This window comes from Macaca nemestrina, chromosome 5 (assembly GCF_043159975.1).
Source record: "Macaca nemestrina isolate mMacNem1 chromosome 5, mMacNem.hap1, whole genome shotgun sequence".
In the NCBI taxonomy this organism is placed as follows: Eukaryota; Metazoa; Chordata; class Mammalia; order Primates; family Cercopithecidae; genus Macaca; species Macaca nemestrina.
Window position 1 is genome coordinate 73,504,955 of NC_092129.1, and position 24,994 is coordinate 73,529,948.

At 41.0% G+C, this 24,994-nt stretch overlaps 1 protein-coding gene across 6 annotated transcripts in view; it reads right to left on the reverse strand.

The window, feature by feature from the left end:
- Positions 1-24,994, reverse strand: part of LOC105478709 (interaction protein for cytohesin exchange factors 1) — a 207,337-nt gene that overhangs the window by 105,726 nt on the left and 76,617 nt on the right. For all 6 annotated transcript variants that reach the window (XM_011736283.3, XM_011736276.3, XM_011736282.3 and 3 more), the window contains exon 2: positions 5,841-5,893. In XM_011736283.3, coding sequence (XP_011734585.1) covers positions 5,841-5,876 — 36 coding nt within the window. In that variant the 5' untranslated portion in view covers positions 5,877-5,893. The remainder of the gene's footprint in view (positions 1-5,840; positions 5,894-24,994) is intronic.

The window sequence follows — 24,994 nt, forward strand, 5'->3', positions numbered from 1 at the left end:
GTTATGGTGAACCGAGATCACCCCATTGCACTCCAGCCTGGGCAATAAGAGCCAAACTCCATTTAAAAAAAAAAAAAAAGAAAAAGAAAAAGAAAAGAAAAGAAAAAAGAAATATAGAATGCATAGGGCAGGGGTGGCATGTGAGGACAGAAGTTTTCTAGTTAATGAGCCCCTCCCACCCCTACCAATAATCTATTCCCCAAAGAGCTCTCATGCCCTTCCCACCTAAGTCCTTGTGACAGGAAATATATTCAAGTCTCCTGTGTTTGACCCGCATGAAGAGCAGCTTTGGCCCCTTATTTCAACATAGGGTTATGTTGATGTAGCCTGAAAGCAAACTGCAAAGTTTCAGCTTTTTTTAATTGACCAGAAACGTGAAGAATAAACTCTTCGCTTCTTCTCCCTGAAGTTCACACGACGAGCACGGAGATGGAGTGAGCGGTGAGACATGCATGCTTCGTGCAGGCAGAAATCGTGTCCGGGCTATTGACTACACATAGCCACATAAAGACCAACGCTTTGTGAGTGACAAATGCAGAGCTGTCTTGTGAAGCAAACACAGCAAGTACCAGTTTGCTGTTAGACAGATCATCCCACAGGTGAGAGTCCAGGCAAGAGTAAATAACCACAGTAGCAGACATAAACATGCATCCACATCCACTGATCGTTTCCTTGTCAGCAAGAAAACCGAGTGAAATATCCATGATTTATACACATAATTTTTTGTTTCAGGGAAACCTTTTTAGGAGCTTTGGGTACAGGAACTATGTATAGCGGTAAAAGAGAGTATCTGCCTCATTCCCTGTGAGCCCTGTGATCCTTAAACTAAGACTGTTTTCCTTCTTTAGTTGAATAGTGTTGCTAATATCTATCTAGGACCGGAGAACTTTTTTTTTTTTTTGAGATGGAGTCTCGCTCTATCGCCCAGGCTAGAGTGCAGTGGCGCCATCTCAGCTCACTGCAACCTCCACCTCCTGAGTTCAAGCGATTCTCCTGCCTCAGCCTCCTGAGGAGCTCGGATCACAGGCACCCGCCACCACAACAGGCTAATTTTTATATTTTTAGTAGAGACGGGGTTTCACCATGTTGACCAGGATGGTCTCAATCTCCTGACCTCGTGATCCGCCTGTCTCGGCCTCCCAAAGTGCTGGGATTACAGGCGTGAGCCACCGCGCCGGGCCGACAAGAGAACTTTATAATCAAGCCTTGAAGATTCATATATGCCAGTATTATTTATTCATTTATTTATTTATTTCAATGAGAAACTGATCTTAAAAGAAAACTAAACAATCATGATTTCGGGCATAACAGTTGGTTATCACCATAGTGTGATTCAAGGAAACTTTATCAATATCAAGGACTACATAAACCAGTTCTTAGAGAAGTTCGGGGGTAGTACCATATCTGGTAACTATATTGAAGATTCCCAACACACAATGAGCCAGATTCTAAAGGCGTGTGTGTGTGTGTGTGTGTGTGTGTGTGTGTGTGTGTTGAGACAGGATCTTGCTCTGTAGCCTAGACTGGAGTGCAGTGGATCACTGCAGCCTCGATCTCTGGGGCCCAAACAATCCACCCACCTCAGCCTCCCAAGTAACTGGGACTACAGACATGAGGCAATACACTTGGCTACTTTTTTTGTAAAGATGGGGTCTCCCTATGTTGCCCAGGGCTGGTCTCGAACTCCTGGCCTCAGTAATCTTCCCACCTCAGCCTCCCGAAGTGCTGGGATTACAGGCATGAGCCACCTCTCCCGGCCTTAAAGTATGAAGTTTATCCAAAGGACAATGGGACATTGAACCAATGTAAGCAGGCAAGTGGCATAATCAGACTTCCATTTAAGAAAAATTCACTCTGGTTGTCATGTGGCAAGTGGATTGGAGGGACACAGGGCCACAGGCAAAAGCCCAGGGGAAGAGGGCAACAGCTGTGGCTGTGAAAATGGGGAAATATTTAAGAAATTGAACCAATAGAAATTGGCAGATTGATACTTTTGGATCTACATGAAACTTTAGCTTTGAAAACCCCATTGTTCCATTTAGAAGAGAGAAAAGAATACTATCAGGTAACAACTCAGCTTAGCAAAATGGGACAATGCTATTTGGCATACACATGATAAAATTTCAAATAGCACTTCAAATTTAGGTGTGAACTCTGAGCAGTTTTCTTAGCACCATGTACCGTACCAGCCTCAGTGAAAACTAGCAGGCTAGGATCAACGAAAGGACCTTGAAGGCATATTCCTTCCTCCTACCCCCAACAAGATGGTACGCTCCTCATCTTTATACCCCAGCACCAAGCAGTTTGCTCAACCCATATAACTCGATAAGTGTTAGTTTAGTGGAAATGAAGTGTAATTCAAGATGTGATTAGGTCAAAGGTGTCAAACCTACTGAAACTACCTAGCATAAAAATAGGTCTCCTGTGCTACATTTTACTTAGAGAAGAAATGACAGCAGAAAATTGAACTAATTTTCTGAACGGAAAGATAAAGTAGGGTAACCACTGAAAAGCTGCTGGAAGAAATGCTTAAAAGAAATGTTCAGCAGTGCACCCAGACACTGACGGCTGTGAGATAAAAATAACGGAAAAATAGACACACGAGGAGAGCTGGCTGATTGACTCTAGGAGTGGAGATGGCTCATGAAATGAGAAAGATCCATAAATAGCCAGAGTTCCCACTAATAAGAATAGAATTCATTTGTACACAAGACCAAGGGAAACAGGTTACCTATTTATAGTGGTAATGGCTCTAGGTCGGAAATTACATGGATGATATGTTAGTCCTTTGGTAATCACAACTGTGATCAGTACCCAGGGTTATACTTGATGTAGAGACTTTAACTTGTCCAAAGCCAATTAAATCTCCAGTTCCTACTCTTCCTGGTACAGTGCCTGATGCATGATAGAATCAGGATAGGTAAGGGTAAGTAATATTAAGTGAATGTTCCAATGAACGAATAAATTTTTCAAAGCATTTAAATGCTCTCTTACTACCTTGATTTCTAGTTCTTCTTAAACATATAAGATGAACTTCCTCCAGTTGGAAGATTACATCCTTCCAGTGGGAAAGGAGGAGCAATATAAGAATTAAACATTGCATTACCTTTCCCAAGGGTACAAGAATCCTAATCCTTTCTTTTTTATGTCTTTGTTCCAAATAGTACATACACACATGTTTATAATCTTTTATTTATTTATTTATTTATTTATTTATTTTGAGACAGAGTCTTGCTCTGTCACCAGGCTGGAGTGCAGTGGTGTGATCTCAGCTCACTGCAACCTCCAGCTCCCAGGTTCAAGCAATTCCCCACAGGTACAGGCCACCAAGCCCAGCTAATTTTTGTATTTTAGTAGAGACAGTGTTTCACCATGTTGGCCAAGATGGTCTGCATATCCTGACCTCGTGATCCACCTGCCTCAGCCTCCCAAAGTGCTGGGGTTACAGGCATGAGCCACCATGCCCGGCTTATAATCTTAAAATGGATTTTTTTCCGATTTAAAAATTTTCATTTTTGTTACTCTGAACTTCAACGTCCTTACTCTATTTTTATAGATCTGAGATGTCCATTTGCATTAAATCTTGACCACAGGACTCCCTTTCAGCATCCTGTAAACAAGTCTTTATATCAACTCCTAGCCAAAGCCTCCTACCGCAACCACATTGATTCTCTTATTTGTTCCTCTTATTTATGTTCCTTGTAATTATTCACATTTCTATTATCAAAAAACACCCATCCATCCACGCCCATTGGATCACACCTTCCTTTTCTCCAAGCTTTAGATGGCAAATATCCTACAATGCATGACTTCTTTTTTATTTATTTATTTATTTTTTGAGACAGAGTCTCGCTCTGTCGCCCAGGCTGGAGTGCAGTGGCACCATCTCGGCTCACTGCAAGCTCCGCCTCCCGGGTTCACGCCATTCTCCTGCCTCAGCCTCCCGAGTAGCTGGGACTACAGGCACCCGCCACCACACCCGGCTAATTTTTTGTATTTTTAGTAGAGAAAGGGTTTCATCATGTTAGCCAGGATGGTCTTGATCTCCTGACCTCGTGACCCTCCCACCTTGGCCTCCCAAAGTGCTGGGATTACAGGCGTCAGCCACCGCGCCCCAGCCAACTTCTTTTTTTTTTAAAGAAACACCTTATCCCTTATTGGCCACTCCCCATTCATGATTCAGGCCTGCATGTGTGCTGGTGAGGCCATCCTCCCAGTTGAGTTAATTTTTATATCTGGTGTGAGGTAAAGGCCCAGCATCATTATTTTATTTTATTTTTTTAATTGAGATGGAGTCACCCCTTATTTCCAAGGCTGGAGTGCAGTGGCGGATCTCAGCTCACCGCAGCCTCTGCCTACCAGATTCAAGCGATCCTTTCGCCTCAGCCTCCCAGGTAGCTGGGACTGCAGATGTGCACCACCATGCTCGGCTAATTTTTGTATTTTTAGTAGAGACGGGGTTTCACTATGTTGGCCAAGCTGGTCTCAACCTCCTGACCTCAAGTGATCCACCCACCTCAGCCTCCCAAAGTGCTAGTATTACAGGCATGAACTATCGCACCCGGCCAATATATAACTTCTTATAATTTGTGTTTTCATTTTTAATTTCTGCAGTCTGGTATTTCAAAGTTTCCTGCATTTTTTTCATATCTAACAAGTTTTCTCCTTAATTAGAATTACCACCAGAATTAAAGTGTTTTCATTGCTTTTTCAATTTCTGGGATATGACGTTGTTAGCAAGTCAAGCAAAGGATGTATCAGCCGCCCTGCATTTTACTAAGGTGTCCCTTTCAGGAACTGTCTAGTTAACTCAGTTTCTTCATTCCTGTTACCACAAACTCCCTTGACATCTATTTTCTAATTTGCATCAAGAAACCACAGTCCACATTCCAGATATGGCAGAAAGTCTATACTTTATCCTCCCAACATGCCACTTCTGATTCTGCTTTCAGCTCTGCTCCTAAAACTCTGTCCTATACATCCATCATGAGGTCATTAGATTTGCCAAAAGAAGTACACCGTACAATCCCACACCACTCCCCACAGTCCCTTCTATTAGAAATGCCATGTTACTGACATCAACGTCCTAATTTTTCCCTGCGTAAGTTTCCTTGTCTAATAGAATTATATACTTGCTCAATTCACTGATCTATCTTAGGCAAACATATGACTATAAAATTGTTTTAAAATATACCCATGATTTCAGTGAAATTATTTTTATTTTTTTGAGGGAGAGTCTTGCTGTGTCGCCTAGGCTGGAGTGCAGTGGCGTGATCTCAGCTCATTGCAACCTCCACTTCCCAGGTTCAAGTGATTCTCCTGCCTCAGCCTCCTCAGTAGCTGGGATTACAGGCACACGCCACCACACCCAGCTAATTTTCGTATTTTTAGTAGAAGCGGGGTTTCACCATGTTGGCCAGGCTGGTCTCAAACTCCTGACCTTGTGATCTGCCTGCCTCGGCCTCCCAAAGTGCTGAGATTACAGGCATGAGCCACTGTGCCCAGCCCAATTTCAGTGAAATTATTAACAGAATTTTTCCTATAGAGTTTGCATGAGAGGTTACACCAGTACCATAGCTAGCATCTTCTTAAAATATAATTTATGTACAGTATATTAAAACCATGGTATGCAGCTTAAACTTTAAAAGTAAAAATCTAGAGGTCTTAAATGCTTGGTGACCATAAGACCCTTTAAACCTAGCAACAGGGTCTTTGGTTCTACCGTGGCTAATGAAATTGAGGACAATAAATTGCTGGCCAAACTTGAAATCAACCTATTATTTTACTCATTCATCAAATTGACAATATCTAAAGCCTGGGGTATTCCAAAGGATACTTACAAGAGCACTGCCATCAATAGCCATGTATGATGTCATCTTAGTAGAAACAAAAGCTAGAAGAGAAAAAATACTTTCAGTTAAATGTGAGATTAACGTGTTCAGAAAAACATATCTCTTTGAGTGGGGAGAGAAAATAATTCTATTGTGATTAATCAATTTTACAATAAAAGTAATTCATTAAATAGCCTTTCGGTCAGGCATGGTGACTCATGCCTCTAGTCCCAGAGCTTTCGGAGGCCAAGGCAGGATGATTGCTTGAGGTCAGTAGTTCAAGACCAGCCTGAACAACATAGGTTGACCCTGTCCCTAAAAGAAAAAAAAAAAAAAAAACATAGCCAGTTATAGCGGCACACACCTGTAGTCCCAGCTGCTCAGGAGGCTGATGTGGGAGGATTGCTTGAACCCGGGGGTTCAGGGTTACAGTGAGCTATAATGGCAGCACTGCACTCCAGCCTAAGTGACAGAACAAGATCCTGTCTCTTAAACAATTTTTTAATGAATAAATAAATAAATAGCTTTTTATTTCAGAACTCAATAAGCCAACTGTTTAAAGTTGAGTTCATAAGATAAGCCAGAATTTCATTTATACATTTGTCAATATTCTTTTCAAGTGTTCAACAAGACATGTACATGATTTAAACACTTAATATTGCTTGCTCTCTCTAATATATATATATACACACACACACACACATTTTGAGAAGTGGAAATCTTTTCCTCTTCGTGACAAACAACGCAACTAAGATGTGAAAATGTGGCCCATCACTATTTTCCAACTTTGAAAACACAGCTAACTCCCGTGCCTCTGAAGTCCCAAACTTTAATACCAAGATGGGCTCCTTTTGATGTTTGCACTTTGTAGTGGGTTGCCTGAAAAACAAGACACTCTGTGGTTTCAAGAAAAGCAAATGAAATCCTCATGTTTTCAACTTTGACAAGAAAGAAACGTGTTAAAGATCCACAAGCCACTGAAACTCTCCCCAAAGCAGACAGCTTTTCAACTTCTTCCCAGTGACATGACAAGTACACATTCATGACCTGTTTGTTTCTTAAACCAGTGGAGGTTCCCAAATTCTGAGTAATGGGAACTCCTTTTCATATCAAAAATGCTATGTTTATATTATGTAGATATTAATAAGACATTTATTGGTAAAATGTAAAAGAGAGAAACCATAATAAAAAGACTGATAAATTTAATTACTTAATTTTAACTTATTTCTTAAAAAAACACTAAAACCTAAATTTAAAAAATCAAGTCACAAGCTGATAAAAATATCTGAAATATACATTTAATACATAAGAACCATAAAATAGAGTTCTTACATGTCACAAAGAAGATAATAAGCAAACTAATAGAAGAACAAATAAAGGAAAATTGAAAAAATAAAATGCAAATAACTAATGCTTCATCTCATTAGTAATAAAATAAATGCAAAATAAAATATCATGATTCAATGTTTAATCTTCAAGATTGGAAAAAATTAAGTGATGGAAGCCAATTTGGCTGGAGGTGGAGGTGTGTTGAAAAGAATACTCTCACATGTTGGGATATCAAAATGTTACAGGATCTTTGGATTGTTGCTCTTCTGGCCAGAAACTTCTGTGGCCGGTGGCACCTTTGCCCAAGTTCTTGTCCCGCATCCAGGAATAATGAGGTACACAGACAAGTAGAAGGGAGCAAGATGAAGAGGAGCTTTATTGAGTGTTAGAACAGCTCAGAGAAGACCCATAGTGGGTAGTTCCTCTCCACAAGCAGGTCGTCCCATGGAGTGTTCAGCTTTCAGCAGAGAGGAGGCCCTCAAGTGGGTCGCTCCTCTCTGTAGCTGCTAGTCCCAATGTCTCTGCAGGTCCTGAAGCTCTCAGCAGAGGGTAGCTACTCCCTGCAACTGGTTGTCGGGATATCTGCTCAGCTCTGGCTCATCTTCGGGCTTTTACGGCCTCAGAGGTGAGGAAATGCACACAGATTGGTCCATGGGTGGCCATGGGAGGGCCCAGAAAAGGCACCACAAGTTCCCACTCCAGTTGGTGAGACTGGCAGCCCGGCCCCCAGTCTTCAGGCCCTCCCCAGCCTGAAGGTGAGCCTCACCAGGGACCTCCCCCTTCCACCCTGGAATCTGTCTGCCTCCTGCTGCTGTCCATGCTGCCTGGGCTTGTGGGGACTTTGCTCCCATCAGAGCAGGCACTGACGGAAGGGAGAAGCCAGGCAGCAAGAGCAGGCACCCCTGAGCCTGCAAGGACAGCAGGGGCCTTCTCAGGCCCCCAAGAGTGCAGTGATGCCTGAGTCTGGGGTGGGTAGGTCCTGACTACTCTTTGGAGTGGGAGGCCTGGGTCTGTAGCTACAGTTTGGGTGGCTGTAGCTGCACCCGGGAGGGCAGGGCTCCTGCCTGCTCCCGGCCCCCCAAGAGCACAGGGAGACTCAGATCTGTAGGTATAGCTTGGGTGGCTGCAGCCCTGCTCAGGAGGGCAGGGGTTCTGCCTGCTCCACTGTGGTTTGGATGGCTGCAGCAGCACCCAGGGAGCTCCATCTCAACTCAGAGTCTTTCTTTTGTATGCACTTTACCTGCTTAATTCCTAACAATCCCTTAAGTCCTCTCTGTCCACACCTATCGCCATCATCCTAGTCCAAGCCATCAGCACCTCCCTCTTGGACCACTGCAAGAATATCCTAGCTGATGTCCCAGCCTTCTCTCAGGCCCAGTGATTTTTTTTCAGTGCACATCTGACTATTTACCTCTTTCCTTAAATCCCTACAATGGTCATTTGTCGTTCAATAAAGATCAAAATTGTGAAAACCTCCTACAAGTGAGGCTTTGCACCATCTGACCACTACCTTATCTCCAGCCCTTCCTTGGGGTGTTTCCATATCTGTTTCTCTCCATCTCCCTTACTCAATGTCTTTTTTTTTTTTTTTTTTTAAGCCCTCAAACACATTTATTTCCATTTCAGGGGCTTGGTGCATGCTTTTTCTCAACAGTCCCCACCTAGGATGGCTTATACCATCTAATTTTCCCAACTCTCTGACAGAAGGTCACTTCATCAAGAAAACCTTCCCTGATCCTTAGGTGAGATCAATCACCTTTTATAGCCTCTCACATTACCTTATTTTTTATTCATAGAAGTTTTCATCATTGTAGTGAATGATTAATTTTGCAATTGGTTCTTTAACATCTGACTCTCCAGTATAATATATCCTACCTGAAGACAGCCACTGTGTCTAGCCTTGTTCACTTATTTGTTGCTGTGTCCCCAGTCTCTGTATACAGGGGACTGTATATGTCATGCTCTGTATATGTAGTTCAATATATATTTGTTGAGTAAATGAATTGAATATACAAGCAATAAAACCACTCACTATAGATGAGTTTCCATAAAGGAAATTTGTGAATTCCAAGTATTTGTTTAGTAAAATATTGGCATCATGAATATCCCATTAGAAGTCTCCTTCCCAATCTGCAGGATATGGAAATGAGATGGTGTTGATGTCATACTTCCTTTGGTCAAAGAGCAAAAGGGCAGAAATAATACGCAGTCACTGGCATGGGTGGTGGAGGTGGGATGGGAGACAGCTAGGGCTGGATGTCCCTTTGTGGAGTCTGTGTATGAGCGTTTCATTCATAATCTTGAAGTTTCAGTACTTTGTTTCTTTTTTTGTGTCTTTATTTTATTTTATTTTTTTAATTTTAAATAAAAAAATTTGGGACAGGGTGTTGCTTTGTCACCCAGGCTGGTCTCAAACTCCTGGTTTTAAACAATCCTCTTGCCTTGGCATCCTAAAGCATTGTGATTACATGAGTGAGCAACCATGCCTGACCAGTACTTTGTTTCTTGAAGTAGTTGAAATATATGAAATCTAAATTCCACTAAAATGATTCAAAAATAATTTTGGGCAGAAGAACCACCAAAATAAGCTAAGCTCAACTCTTGGTTCTCCTCTTCCAGACAAAGCCCATGGCCATAACCAAGAAGAATTAGGAAAAGAAATGAGGGCTATGGAGACTCAGGTACATACTTTTGATTATTTGGACAATGAGAACTGGTTCAGCTATTAACCAAGACACATGGTGTCCATATGTTGATAAGCTAAATAGGTAGCTCCAAGGTTTTGATGAAAATATGTATATAAAGCACACAATAAAAGCAGATTGTGAAAAAAATAATGCTGGCAAAGGTGTTTTGAAAGTAATAATTTTTCAGTATTCACAATCGTTTCTGAGAATATCAGTTTAAGCAAAGCGCCTATAAATAAGAATTGAAGGAAGAAATAATGACTATTTGACATGTCTTTAAAATGAATTTCTGAATTACCACAAATTTAAAAATAGATAAGAACCTAATGACAGGGTAACAAAACACTTTTGTATATCAAGAGGTTTCCAGTTCTTTGCTTTCAACAAAATTAAGGAAAAACCTATTTGAATTGTCTATGGATTATGAAAGTAATTGTTCTGATAAATCACCATGTGATATTTGGCATATCCTTGGAAGGAGTTCAAAAAGTGCTCGATTCCTACATATTTACTTATGTGAAAAATATTTCTAAGTGCTTACATACATAAAAACCAATAATAGGATTAAAATTAGTTCTCAACTCTCTCATTGTAGTAATAAATAATGTTCATTCATGTGTCTGTTACATAATTAGGGGGGAATGTCTCATCTGTCTCATTAAGTACTGCATATTCAATAAAAATATTCATCTGTTTTATTCAATCATTATCAGTCAAAATGGGTAGCATATCATATTAATGTTTGTTAAATTATGTACCAATAATAATTGTAATAATAACTCTGAATAAAATTTTTTGGCTTAAATAATTATGTCACCAAAAAAGTTTTAAATTAATTTTAATTTAAATATGTATTCTTGGCCAGGTACAGTGGCTCACGACTCTAATCCCAGCACATTGGGAGGCCAAGGTGGGCAGATAGCTTGAGATCACGAGTTCAAGACCAGCCTTGGCAACATGGTGAAACCCCATCTCTGCAAAAAATACAAAAATTAGCCCGGTGTGGTGGTGCACACTTGTGGTCCCAGCTACCAGGGAGGCTCAGGTGGGAAGATGGCTTGAGCCCAGGAGGCTGATGTTGCAGTGAGTCACTGCAACTCCAACCTAGGTGACAGAGCCAGACCTTGTTCTCCCACCACACACACACACAAAAACTATTCTTTTAGCTTAAATGTATGATAGAATTATCAATAAAATATTTTCAGGCATAAAAATATATAATAGGACTTGGCACAATGGCTCATACTTGTAATCCCAGCACTTTGGGATGCTGAGGTAGGAGGATCACTTGAGGTCAGGAGTTCAAGAGCAGTCTGGGCAACATAGCAAGACCCTATCTCTACAAAAAAAAAAAAAAAAAAAAAAAACAAGAAACATCAGCCAGATATGGTGGCAGGCATATGTAGTTGAGAGATTGAGGCAGGAGTATCCCTCCCACCCAGGAGGTCAAAGTTGCTATGATTGTGCCACTGCACTCCAGCCTGGGTGACCGAGTGGGATCCTGTCTCTTAAAGAAAAAAAAAAATCACATAATAGGATAAAAATCCATATGATAGTGGAATAAAAATATGAGTTTCAGGAGAAAAGATAACAATGTAAAATTTACAAGTCCTAAAGATTACTTTTAAAAAAAATTATGGGATATACCAACTCTTTATGATATCTATATTGCATAGGTTACTTTTATACAGAAGTGTAACCTTTTTTATCATCAATATTTACAATATGCCAGAAAACACATCTTTTCAACTACATGTATGACAAAAACTTTAGGTGACAATTTGAAGTATAAGGGGCTACATGAGGCTCCCAAGTTCTTTCATGGGTACACAACCAAAAATATATGCTTAAAACTAGGCCGGGTTCAGTGGCTTACATCTGTAATCCCAGCAGTTTGGAAGACTAAGATGGAAGGATAACTTAAGACCAGAAATATGAGACAAGCCTGGGCAACATAGCAAAACCCTCATTTTTACAAAAAAATTTTAAAAATTAGCAGCGTATGGTGACGTGCACCTGTAGTCCCAGCTACTCAGGAGGCTAAGGTGGGAGGATTGCTTGAGCCCAGGAGTTCAAGTCTGCAATGAGCTTTGATTATGCTATTGCACTTCATCCTGAACAACAGAGTGAGACTCTGTCTCTAAAAGAAAACTACTGCACTAAAGTACGTAGATTAGAGTCAAGCAGCTTTAAGTTCAAATCCCAACTCTGCCACTTGTTAAATGTGAAAACATATGGAAATTGCTTAATGCTCTAACAAATGCCTCCTCTTTGAATAATAATAACCAACTCATAAGGTGTTTGTGAGAATTAAATGAGATATCATATGGGAAGCACACACAGGGCACAGTGCATGCTTAGTAAGTGGTAGCAATTACCTAGAATGGGAGCCATTACCTAGAAGTAGCTTCATTATACAAAACTATTCTTCCTGATGGAATCAGTATACAACTAAAGGGATTGAACAAGTGTGATAACAGGTTTCATCAAATAAAATAGCTTTCACACTTCAAGGTTGATTAAACTCCCTAGCCAACTCACCAATGACATTTCTGGTGCTTTGTTTCAGAGTTTAAGGGAATGGTTATCTCAATCATATTTAAAACAGTTATCTTTAAAGAACAATTTTTCAACATACTACAACATGAAACATAGCCAAACCAATGAAATCATTAATTGTTTAAGTTGGTTAAATGAAATACAATGCATTCCTGATAAACTCTGCAACTGAAAACTGGAAAGTATGTTTTGTTAGCAAATGAGTAATAAAGTCAATTTCAAAGAAGAGATTTTCCATCACATATATTAATAAAGAATCATTCCATTTTGTTTTAATCACAAATTGCATGCTTCCTAAACCAAGTATGTTCTAGCAATTTTAGAAATTGTTTAGTAAGTTATTTAAGATAGAAATATGGACTCTCATCCTATGTTTTTGTTTGTTTGTTTGTTTTTGTTTTTGTTTTGTTTTGTTTTTTGAGACGGAGTCTTGCTCTGTGCCCCAGGCTGGAGTGCAGTGGTGCCATCTCGGCTCACTGCAAGCTCCGCCCCTCCGGGTTCACGCCATTCTCCTGCCTCAGCCTCCCGAGTAGATGGGACTACAGGCGCCCGCCACCTCATCCGGCTAATTTTATATTTTTAGTAGAGACGGGGTTTCACCGTGTTAGCCAGGATGGTCTCGATCTCCTGACCTCCTGATCCGCCCGTCTCGGCCTCCCAAAGTGCTGGGATTACAGGCTTGAGCCACCGCGCCCAGCCTCCTATGTTATTTTAAACCCAGAAAATAAACCAAGAATATCAATCTGCAACAAATGAACTATTTATAAAGAAGGCTAGCATAATTAGTATTTTCTTAAGAATCAAGAAAAAAATTCCACTAAGGGAATTTATTGATTCAACTGATGCAAAAGTAACTGTCTTGGTTATTCCCTAGACTCTTATCATCTATACACTATCATCTTTGGAATCATGATCATGCAGCAAAATAAGTACCATGCCTAATGTTTTACATGTTTTTAAAAAGAAGATAATTTATCGTGATTTAGAGACGATTTTCCAGTTGAAATAACATAGGAGCTAGGTTGATTCTCTTTCTCACGGAGCCTTAAGTGAAAACAAAACAGGTCTGAACTAAAATTTTTAAAACCCACAGATTAATTTATCCTTTAAAATTATAGTGCTAGCATTTGCAAGACATCATAGCAGCAAATGCATTTATACGAAGTTCACAAACACAGGCAAACAATGTGCATTATTCTTAATCCAGAAGCCAGAGCTAAGAGGAAACAAAAAATGCTTGTTATCGTCGTGGCGGAAGTCTTGATCATCGACAAGCAGGTAATCCATGTGGCAGCAAACGTCCACACTCTACTGGAGACAAGCACTGTTTGTAAGCGAGCATGTTCTGTTAAACGGTAGTCCGTCACAGCAATGCCATGGAAAACAGAAGAGGACATTCATCTTTGCTCACATATAAAAGCAAAGGACATGAGATGATCCATTCGTTTTGCCAATTGGTAGGAGACTTCACTTGTCAAGGCAAAGCAGGAGAGAAAGAAGCAAATGCACGATGACTTCCCTACCAGCCTGTGTACAGTGACATATGAGGCAGGGGCAGTTCGGGGTTGTGACTTTGTTCAGGAACTTTATGAAGGAGAAAATAGCTTCATCCAAATTATTTTAAGCTTTTTACTTTCTTTCTTTTTTTTTTTTTTTTTTTTTTTTTTTTTTTTTTTTTTGAGACGGAGTCTTGTTCTGTCGCCCAGGCTGGAATGTAATGGCGCAATCTCAGCTCACTGCAAGCTCCGCCTCCCGGGTTCACGCCATTCTCCTGCCTCAGCCTCCCGAGTAGCTGGGACTACAGGCACCCGCCACCACGCCCGGTGAATTTTTTGTATTTTTAGTACAGACGGGGTTTCACCATGTTAGCCAGGATGGTCTCGATTTCCTGACCTCGTGATCCGACCGCCTCAACCTCCCTCCTCATGCTGGGATTACAGGCATGAGCCACCGCGCCCGGCTGCTTTTTTCTTTTTAACTTAAGCTCAAAGTGTCATTCTGATTCCAATCCGTTTTCTACTTGCTATAGAATATTCTCATTCTTTCTCTTTCATTTACCTTCCCTTTTTTATTGTCTTTTCTGCTCATTTCATTGCATTTCTTTTCTGCCTTCTCTCCACTTTGATGATGAATTGACAGATGGTTTTAAGAACCACAGCTTTTTTCAAACAGAAAAAATATGATGCTTAAAATTACTTTATTTTTGACACCATAAAAATACTGCAATCCATCATCTGCAGAGACTGGCAGGCCTCTTCCCTGCTTTCGCTTCACAAATTCCCACATAAGCTGTCAGCCCTGACAATCAAGGCTCAGACACACAAAATCCACAAAGCTAAGGGAGATAAAAGACTTTCTTTCAGCCAATAATGTCAATCTGCCCTCTCAGTGGACCATTTTACCATAATAACAAACAGGTGGGAAACTGCAAGAGCTCTCAAACGATTTACCTCTTTTACATCCCGGAAGGGCCTACCAAATGCCAATGGCTATTGGCCATGCCCCTCTTGGAGGGACAAAGCTCCCCTGAGTTGCTGAACTACAGGGGTCTCTTGTCCTTCTGTGGGCCTCCTGAACCTGAAACTTCTAAAATGTGGTCTGCACCTGCAGGGGCCATTAGGCTGGGGCAAGCAGAGACCTGCCGTGGGCTACACCCTGGCCGATCCTCTTCAGAGCACCCAGAGCCCAGCCCTGGCCCACATGCACCCTGTGTTGGCTGCACCCAATCAAGGTTCCCTTCACTAAACCATGGGGTAGACCAGAGGCCCTGAAAAGCACTGGCACTTGTTTCTACAGAGTTGGGTTTGTTCTGTGGTTGTCTTAAGTTCCACGACACCTGCCTGGAGAGCAGTTGTTGTCACTGGTTCTCCAAAACAGGGATAGATGTTCAATGATTCCAATTATTTATATAGGCAGGGGTACCACAACGCATATTTGAACCTACCCCTCAAAGACACACAAACATACACACCCCAGGGGCAGCTCTTGTTCAGTTTTATCAGTGCAGATAAAACACACCATCACACCTGCTTCTCCTACGCCAGCTTCAGATCCAAGGAACCTCTAGGAGCCAGTCACTCTAGGATCCAAGCTAGCTGTGTGCTGAGGTGTGATTCTCAGGGATTGTGACTGAAACTCCAGGAGCCACCTCAAAAGTTTGTACTGTCCTCAAGCTGCTACATCATAGGAGAAAAGGGGCACCAGATCCCTAATAAGGACACAGGAAGCATTGGTAGCTTCTAGATAAGGTATCAATTATGAGGCCCACTGCAGTCTACCATAGTCTGTTCCATGAGCACAGCCTGGTTCCTTCCAGGTCCCTACTAGGGCATCCCCCAAATAATACCCACAATTCCTAGTTTGCTTCACTCCAGCCTGTGAGGCAAGAGCTGACACAGTGCTCTAGGATGAGCCAGCTAGGAATAGCAAGTGATGGCCCTTACCTTTCTGCAATTTGCATCTCTCCATTTCTCCACGTGAATACTAACTACATTTTCTGTCTGCAGAAGATGAAATGTTTTTCTACTTGGTGAAATTCAGACAGTGTACATGGCTCTGAGGCAGCCAGTCACTTTATTTCTGCTTTGCCAAACATTATTCCATTCAATGCCCTTTACACCAAAGTGAGCAGCTATACCCCATACAGCAGGGAACTCTGCAACTGAACATTCACTGGCTAGAAGGCAGCCAAGAAAAAAAAATGATTATAAAAGCTGTCAGCCGCTTGCACCCATTGCTCTAGAGTTGGAGCCAAATCCTCTTCTGTCTGGCTAGATCTTTCCTTAAGAAATATCACTTTAGGGGTTGGACGCGGTGACTCACACCTGTAATCCTAGCGCTTTGGGAGGCCAAGGCGGGTGGATCACTTGAGGTCAGGAGTTTGAAACCAGCCTGACCAACATGGTGAAACCCCGTCTCTACTAAAAATACCAAAAAATTTAGCTGGGTGTGGTGGCAGGTGCCTGTAATCCCAGCTACCCAGGAGGCTGAGGCAGGAGAATCGCTTGAACCTGGGAGTCGGAGGTTGCAGTAAGCCAAGATTGTGCTACTGCACTCCAGCCTGGGCAACAGAGACTCCATCTCAGAAGAAAAGAAAGAAAGAGAGAAAGAGAGAGAGAGAGAGAAAAGGAAAGAAAGAAAGAAAGAAAGAAAGAAAGAAAGAAAGAAAGAAAGAAAGAAAGAAAGAAAGAAAGAAAGAAAGAAAGAAAGAGAGAAAAGAAAGAAAGAAAGAAAGAAAGAAAGAAAGAAAGAAAGAAAGAAAGAAAGAAAGAAAGAAAGAAAGAAAGAAAGGAAGGAAGGAAGGAAGGAAGGAAGGAAGGAAGGAGAAAAGGAGCAGGGGAGAGAGGAAGGAAGGAAGGAAGGGAAAAGAAAAAAGAAAAGAAAAAAAGGGAGGGAGGGAAGGAGGGAGGGAAGGAGGGAGGGAATGAAGGAGGGAGGGAGGGAAGGAGGGAGGGAGGGAAGGAGGGAGGGAGGGAGGAAGGAAGGAAAAGAAGGAGGGAGGGAAGAAAAGAAAAGATCATTTTTAGGGGCCTTGTAATTTTGCAAAGGTTGTGCCCAAGGGTTACCAGACAAGAAAGACCATAAGGAGTTAAAATACTATATATATCATGGTAAGGGCTGCTTTACCCAGAATAGGGTGACTTTTCTTGGAGGCTCTTATAATGATATTTGGCAGAACTATTGCAAACTGTTTTCAGTCTTCACAGCAACGCTGTAAAGTAACTTACACTTTTACACATGAAGAAACTAATATACAGAGTGGGTAGACTAACTAGTTTACACAACTAGCAAGTTAAAGCCAAATTTAAATTCAGATTTTCAAACTCCAGGTCCAGGGCCCTGTGGTCATCAGCAGTGCTGTCTCAGAATAATCTTTGCCTTTTCAAATTCTCCTTAGAAGCAGGCTTTTTTTTTTTTTTTTTTCAAACAGTAGATCTCATTACATTCTTAGAGAATGAATGAATCTAATAATTCTTACAGACATTGAAGGCAAGACATGCAGTGGGCACGTAATAAATATCTGTTTACTTACATTGGCCCTGCCTCAACTTTAGGACAAGTTAGAATGAGTAAGCTATTTACCAAATTTAGACAATTCAGGGGGACCTAAGGTGGCTAGCAGTGATAATGTGGTTGCCCAAAGGGCTACTCGTGGGATCACAGATCAGCTGCCACTGTGTGGTCTGAAAGGGTCTGATCACCAGGCAATACAGCTCTCAGAAACAGACACTGACGAGCTGCACGCAGCTCGTTTGGGAATTGTGCATCCTAGGTGAGGCTTCATTCAGAAATTATGAAGGGCTCACATCCTGGTCAGAATCCCACATAGGCAGGCTATGAATTGAAGGCTTAAACCATATCATGCTGGTAACCACACAGGCACAAGGACCTCAATTTTGCATCTGCTGAAAAATCTAGGTTAGCATCTCCAAAACATCTAAAGCAAGAACGAGAGAAGTCACTAAAAGACACCTATTCATTCTTTAGGAAGGACTGAAATTAAAGTCATTCTTAAATACCCACCAACCCAAATTGAAATATTTGTTGACACAATCCACATAAGTGAATGCCTTCAGGAATAGATTCGCTGTCTCTGAAATCATAACATGTATGCAAAGAGACACCTAGTGGAAAAATACCTAAGTACAATATTTACCTTAAGACAAAAGATTAAATTGTCCCGACTCCCTAATTTGACATTCTTTCTATTTAAATAGCGCATTTTTAAAAATCACTAGAATCATAAACTCAGAAATCTAAGTTTTCAAAAAGAAAATTTTCTATTTGTTTCTCCAGGAAGCATTGGCTCTTTTATTGGTTGTTGTTGTTGTTAATTAGACTATCTTACTGTATAAAGTACTGCGAAGTAATACAAAAATTACAGAGCAGACTGTAACTAGCCAGTCACTTCACCTTTCTCTGAACACATGTGGGCTTATTTTTTGTTTCCATCCCTTTATAGACTTTGCCTGTGAGATTTTCCGCTTGTCTTCGGGTTGCTTTTTTCTTGCTTTTAATTAAGTAAAGTCAAAGACTTTTTTTTCCAGCCAGCTTCCTGTGGTCCGCCCAGCTTCCTGTGGTCCACCCACTCTCGTCCCTACATGCTCACTTTCTCACTCGCACCTCACCTACACGCTGTACTGCGCCCACCTCCTCACCTTCCATGCATAGATGCACCTTCCTCTCTCCTTCCTGCCCTAAATACCTTCATTTAACCTCAAAAGTAAAAGTCTGTCATCGCAAAATAGAAGGAATCACCTATTTTTTTTCTTTACTCCATAGTACTAAAATTCAGCTATGACAATTGTTTAGATTATTATTTTTAAACTCCTGTGTAGAAAAAAAAAAGTTTAGATTTGAAATTGATTTTTAATTTAACAGATATGTTTAATTGCAATTTCTATGACCTCACAGGCTCAACTTCATGGGATTTTACATCTGAAAGAGGAACATGTGCTCTAGCAGAAGCCAGATTGATATTCACCAGGTCCAGGTTCCCTGATGCTGCTGTGCTGCAAAGAGCCAAGCCCTGTGGACAGGCCCAGGAGAACGGGATGCCAAGTAGAGAATGGGAATCCAGGAGACGCCAAGGCTCCAGACGTATGGATGCAAAAGTGATCTTGAAAGTAGGGATCCTCCAATCCTAGTCACCCCAGCTAAAGTCACAGGGGTCAAAGATGAACTGCCAAGTCAAGCCAAACCCTCTCCAAATTCCTGTCATGGTCAAAACAAAAAGGTCCTTACTCCACTGTTTTCAATAAGTAAGAAGGTCCTTATTCCTACATCACATATTTGATGGTGACATGTTGAAATCTTTTCCTTTGATATTAGCAATAAGCCAAAGATTCTCATTATCACTTAACAACATTGTCTCAAAAGTACTGGAAAACAATGGTAAAAAAAAATTATGATTAAAAGGCAAAAAAATCAAGATTGCCAGTATTTTCAGATGATACAGTTTTACATGCAGAAAGAATCTACACATTAACAATTACAATTAAAAAGTGGGCCAGGTGTGGTGGCTCATGCCTGTAATCCCAGCACTTTGGGAGGCTATGATGTGTGGATCGCTGGAGCTCAGGAGTTTGAGACCAGCCTGGGCAACATGGAGAAACCCTGTCTCTACCAAAAATACAAAAAAAAAAAAGCTGGTCATGGTGGTGTGCACCTGAGGTCCCAGCTACTTCGGAGGCTGGGGTGAGGAGATGCCTTGAACCTGGGGGATGGAGGTTGCAGTGAGCTGAGATCATGCCACCACTCTCCAGCCTGGGTGACAGAGCCAGACCCTGTCTCCAAATTTTAAAGAAGTGGACATAAGAAGGTTGCTAGCTACAAAGCCAATATATTAAAATCAATAACATTTCTACCAGCCACCAACAGTTTGAAGGTAAAATTTCTAAGAAAGTAGCAGTATCATAAAAATTCAAATATGTTAGAATGAATCTAATAAAAAAAGATGTATAAGACTTCAGTGAAGAAATCAATTTTTGAAAGAAACTTTAAAAAGGTATAAATAAATGGAAAGATGTGTTCATTCATTGGAAGAGTCAATATTGTGAAGATGACTCTGGCTAGTGCTTTTCCTTTGCCGTTATCTTCATTATTCTGTGGTCATAAGGATATTGTCCTACTTTTCCTTCTACAAATTTTATTGCCTTGTCTTCCTTATTAGATCTACAATATACTTGGAATTGATTTTCTATTATGGTTTCAAATAGGGGTCAAGTTTCATCTTTTAAATTAATAGCCAATTATGTCAGTATCATCTATTGAAAATACTGTCATTTCCCCCACTGGTTCTAACCATAAAGGAAAAGCTGTAAGTTGAAACATATTAGAATTAAGAATTCCCATTCATCAAAAGACAACCTTAGGGACCGAGAAAACAAGCAAATGAATGAGAAGAAATATGTGCCATACATATAACTTGCATGAGGCCATGCATCCAGAATCTATAAAGAACTCCCATGAATCAATAAGGAACAGGCAGAAAACCTAAGACAAAAATGAGAAAAGACTTACTGGCCTTTGACCAAAGAAGAACATCAATTAGCCAGTATTTATAGGAGAGACACTAAACCTCATTAACGATCAGGGAAATGCAAGGCAGAACAGCAATGAAACATAATTAAACAGCCACCAAAACAGTGTAATTTTAAAAGACTGACAGTGCCAAGCGGTGGCAACATTGTAGAACCAGTGAAAACTCAAAATATTGCCAGTGGAAAATTATTTTGGAAAAGTGTTTGGTAACACTTGCTAAGGTTAATTATATGCATAGTCTATGCCCACAACCTTTAAGGTGTACATGCCTCAGATATGTGTGCAAATGTATGCTGAAAATGTGTAACAATGATTCTATCCTGTTCATTAATAACAACCAGAACGAAAAAACAGGGCTGGGCATGGTGGCTCAGGCCTATAATCCCAGTGCTTTGAGAGGCCAACATGGGAGGATCACTGGAGGCCAGAAGCTCAAGACCAGCCTGGGAAACAAAGTGAAACTCTATGTCTACAAAGAAGTAAATCATTAAAAAAATTGTTTAAAAAAAAAAACAAAAGAACAAAACAAATGTGCATCAATGGGAAAATGAATAAATTGTGATAAAGTCATTACAATGAACTACATAGCAATCAAAAAGAAAAAGACTACTTCTACCCACAGTGACATAATGTTGAGAGAAAGAAACTAGACACAAAAGAATATAAATGATATGATTCCATTTATATAAAATAATACAGCAGCCAAAACTAGATCATAGTGTTTAGGGAAGTGTACTCGGCTCATAAAATTATAACAAAATGCAACCACAATGACCACAAATGGCAGGAGAGTGGTAACCTTTGAGGAGGAGTCAGGAATTATTTATTAGAAGGGGTGCAAGAGGGGATTCGGGATCCCAATGGTATCCTATTTCTTGACTCAAGTGGCAGTTGCAAGAATGAACACTTCATGATAAATCATCTAGCTATTCCATTTTTTTCATGTTTTCCACTGTATGTATGTTATATTTCAAAATAAAAGTCATTTTGAAAAGTGAGAACCAGGCCAGATGCTATGGCTTATACCTGTAATCCTAACACTTTGGGAGGCCAGGATGGAATGATCATTTGAGGCCAGGAGTTTGAGACCAGCTTGGGCAACATAGTGAGAATCCCCATCTCAACAGAACAATTTAAAATAAGTCCAGGTGCAGTGGCTCACACCTGCAATCCCAGCACTTAGGGAGGCCGAGGCGGGCAGATCACTTGAGGTCAGGAGTTCAAGACCAACCTGGCCAAGATGGTGAAACCCCGTGCCTACTAAAACACACACACACACACACACACACACACACACACACACAAAATTGCCAGGCGTGGTGGTGTACATCTGTAATCCCAGCTACTTGGGAGGCTGAGGCAGGAGAATTGCCTGAACCCGGGAGGTGGAGGTTGCAGTGAGCCGAGATCACAACACTGCACTCCAGCCTGGGTAACACAGCAAGACCCCATCTCTTAAAAAAAAAAAAAAAAAAAAATTCAAAAAGTAGCCTTGTGTGGTATTGCATGCCTGTAATCCTAGCTACTTAGGAGGCTGAGATGGGAGGATTACTTGAGCCCAGGAGTTTGAGGGTGCAGTGAGCCATACTGCATTCTAGTCTGGATAGCAATGTGAAACCTTGTCTCTAAATAAATAAATAAATTCTTGTTGAAGACTTTAGTTTTCCTTGAAGCGAAATGGGCAAGCTTGGCCAGGCATGGTGGTTCAAGCCCGTAATCCCAGCATTTTGGGAGGCCGAGGAGGGTGGATCACCTGAGGTTAGGAGTTCAAGACCAGCCTGGCCAACATGATGAAACCCCATCTCTACTAAAAATACAAAAAATTAGCCAGACGTGGTGGCTCACAACCTGTAATCCCAGCTACTCGGGAGGCTGAGGCAGGAGAATAACCTGAACCCAGAAGGTGGAGGTTGCAATGAGCCGAGATGGCACCATTGCTCTCCAGCCTGGGCAACAAGAGTGAAACTCCATCTCAACAACAACAACACAAAAAAATAGCCTGGCATGCTGGCACTTGTCTGTAATCCTATACTTGGGAGGCTGAGGCAGGAGAATAACTTGAACCTGGGAAGCGGAGGTGGCAGTGAGCTGAGATTGTGCCGTTGCACACCAACCTGGGTGACAGAGCAAGACTCTGTCTCAAAATAAAATAAATAAATAAATAAATAAATAAATAAATAAATAAATAAAATGAATGGCTTTGTAGGGTTCTGATCTGACAAACACATTAACAGTTCTGGCTCCAGCACTGAGAACAGACTGAAAGAGAGAAAAGACATAAACAGAGAAACCAATTAAGAGGCTACTGGAATGATCCAGGGAAGAGATTACAATGTCATCTCTTTTGCTGGACCAGAGTGGTAGCAGCAGAAGTGGTAAGAAGTAGATGGATCAAAGTCCTTACTCCTCTTTGTCACAGTGACCAATCCAGAAAGGAGTATGTGCATCAAGTCAAGATAATCAGGAAATCCTGTCTGAAATATTGGGAAAGAGATTTGTCCCTTTTTTCTGGGGTGTCAGTCATGAATGCCCTGCAAACCTGGAGTTAGCAGTGGTCACCTTTGTGAAATGGTGGAGAAAAGAGATTGAAAATGAAGCCACAACAGCAGGAAGCAGAACCCAGGGAGAGAGTGGAAAAAATCTTCTATGCTACAAAATAGTCAATCCCACAAATTTTCAAGGATGCACATTTGAGGGCAGGGCGCGGTACCTCATTCCTGTAATCCCAGCACTTTGGGAGGCCGAGGTGGGTGGATCACCTGAGGTCAGGAGTTCGGAACCAGCCTGGTCAACATGGTGAAACCCCGTCTCTACTAAAAATACAAAAAAAAAAAAATTAGCCAGGCATGCTGGTGCATGCCTGTAATCCCAGCTACTCAGGAGGCTGAGGCAGGAGAATCACTTGAACCTGGGAGGCGGAGGTTGAAATCAGCTGCATTGCACTCCAGCCTGGGGCATTAGAGCAAAACTCCATCTCAAAAACAAAAAAAACAAAACCAAACAAAAACAAAAGGCCAGGCATGGGAGCTCACACCTGTAATCCCAGCACTTTGGGAGGCCGAGGCGGGTGGATCACGAGGTCAGGAAATGGAGACCATCTTGGCTAACTCAGTGAAACCCTGTCTCTACTAAAAATACAAAAGTTAGCCAGGCACGGTGGTGGGCACCTGTAATCCCAGCTACTTGGGAGGCTGAGGCAGGAGAATGGTGTGAACCCGGGAGGTGGAGCTTACAGTGAGCCGACATTGTGCCACTGCACTCCAGCCTGGGCGACAGAGCAAGACTCCGTCTCAAAAAATACAAACAAATACAATACAATACAACACAATACAATACAATACAATACAATACAATACAATACAATACAATACAATACAATACAATACAATACAATACAATACAATACGATGTAAGTTTGAATATATCTTGTGAAATTTCAGAATTTCAAAGTATACAGAGAATTCTAAAAGTTTACAGACAGAACAAAAATGTTCTATCTCTAAAGAAACAAGAACAGCATTAGAACTTGCATTTCTCATGCAAGATGAGCTGCTGAAGGACATGGGGACAATACCTTTGAAGTTCTGAGTGAAAATAAATTTGTACATAAAGTTCTATATCCAACCAAACACACAATCAAGTGTGAGTGCAAAATAAGCATATTTTAGACATGTTTGTTTATTCCTTATGTGCCCTATGTGAAAACATTGCTTGGTAAAATACTTTAATAAACTGACAAAGACATTTAAAAAGAAAAACGTGAGATAGAAGAAGGAAAAGAACATGAGATTAAGATTCAGGGAAAGATGAGCATATAATTAAAAAAAGATGTACACATAAAATACAATCTACTGAAACTACGCAAGTATAGTTTCATATTTCCAGCTTGATATCCCTTAAATTGATTTTGCAATCAATCCTCACACATTTGCAGTTACATTTAATTTCAAGTAATGATTTTGTTGGGAAAAAAGAAAGTACCATTAATAACACCAATGAAGTCTACAAACAGATGAAGGCTAAAATGTAACTAGACATTTTTCCGCTGTTGATGATATCTATGCCTTCACTAATTCCTTCTTCATAATCTTTGTTTCACTTGTTCTCACCTAAACTTAGAAAGTAAAAAATGTGAAGTTAATTTTAAAATATTAAAATAACCCAATTACCTGGCAGAGCAGAAGGAATTGTAAGTGTGACTGATTTAGAAAGGAAAGGTGTTGTATAGAGACACTGGATGTGATAACTTTGCAGCACATAAAATCAGATAAGAAATTGCTACTGTGCTCTATGTCTAGTTCTCCTCTTCTTCTTCAGCCCCCAAGAAGACCTCCCAGGCCCATGCAGTTAGGAGAGGCCATGTGAGTTGTTCTGACCAATGGGGACTGGGCAGAGGTGATGTCATCACTTTGTGTCTGGAGAAGAGTATGAGTGCCCCACACCCTCCTGTGTCATGGCCAACTCTGAAGCCACCTATTGACATGGTGGTGTTGCAGGATGGTGGAGCTTTCATCAGCCTGAATCCTTGAGTGATTATGTGGAGTA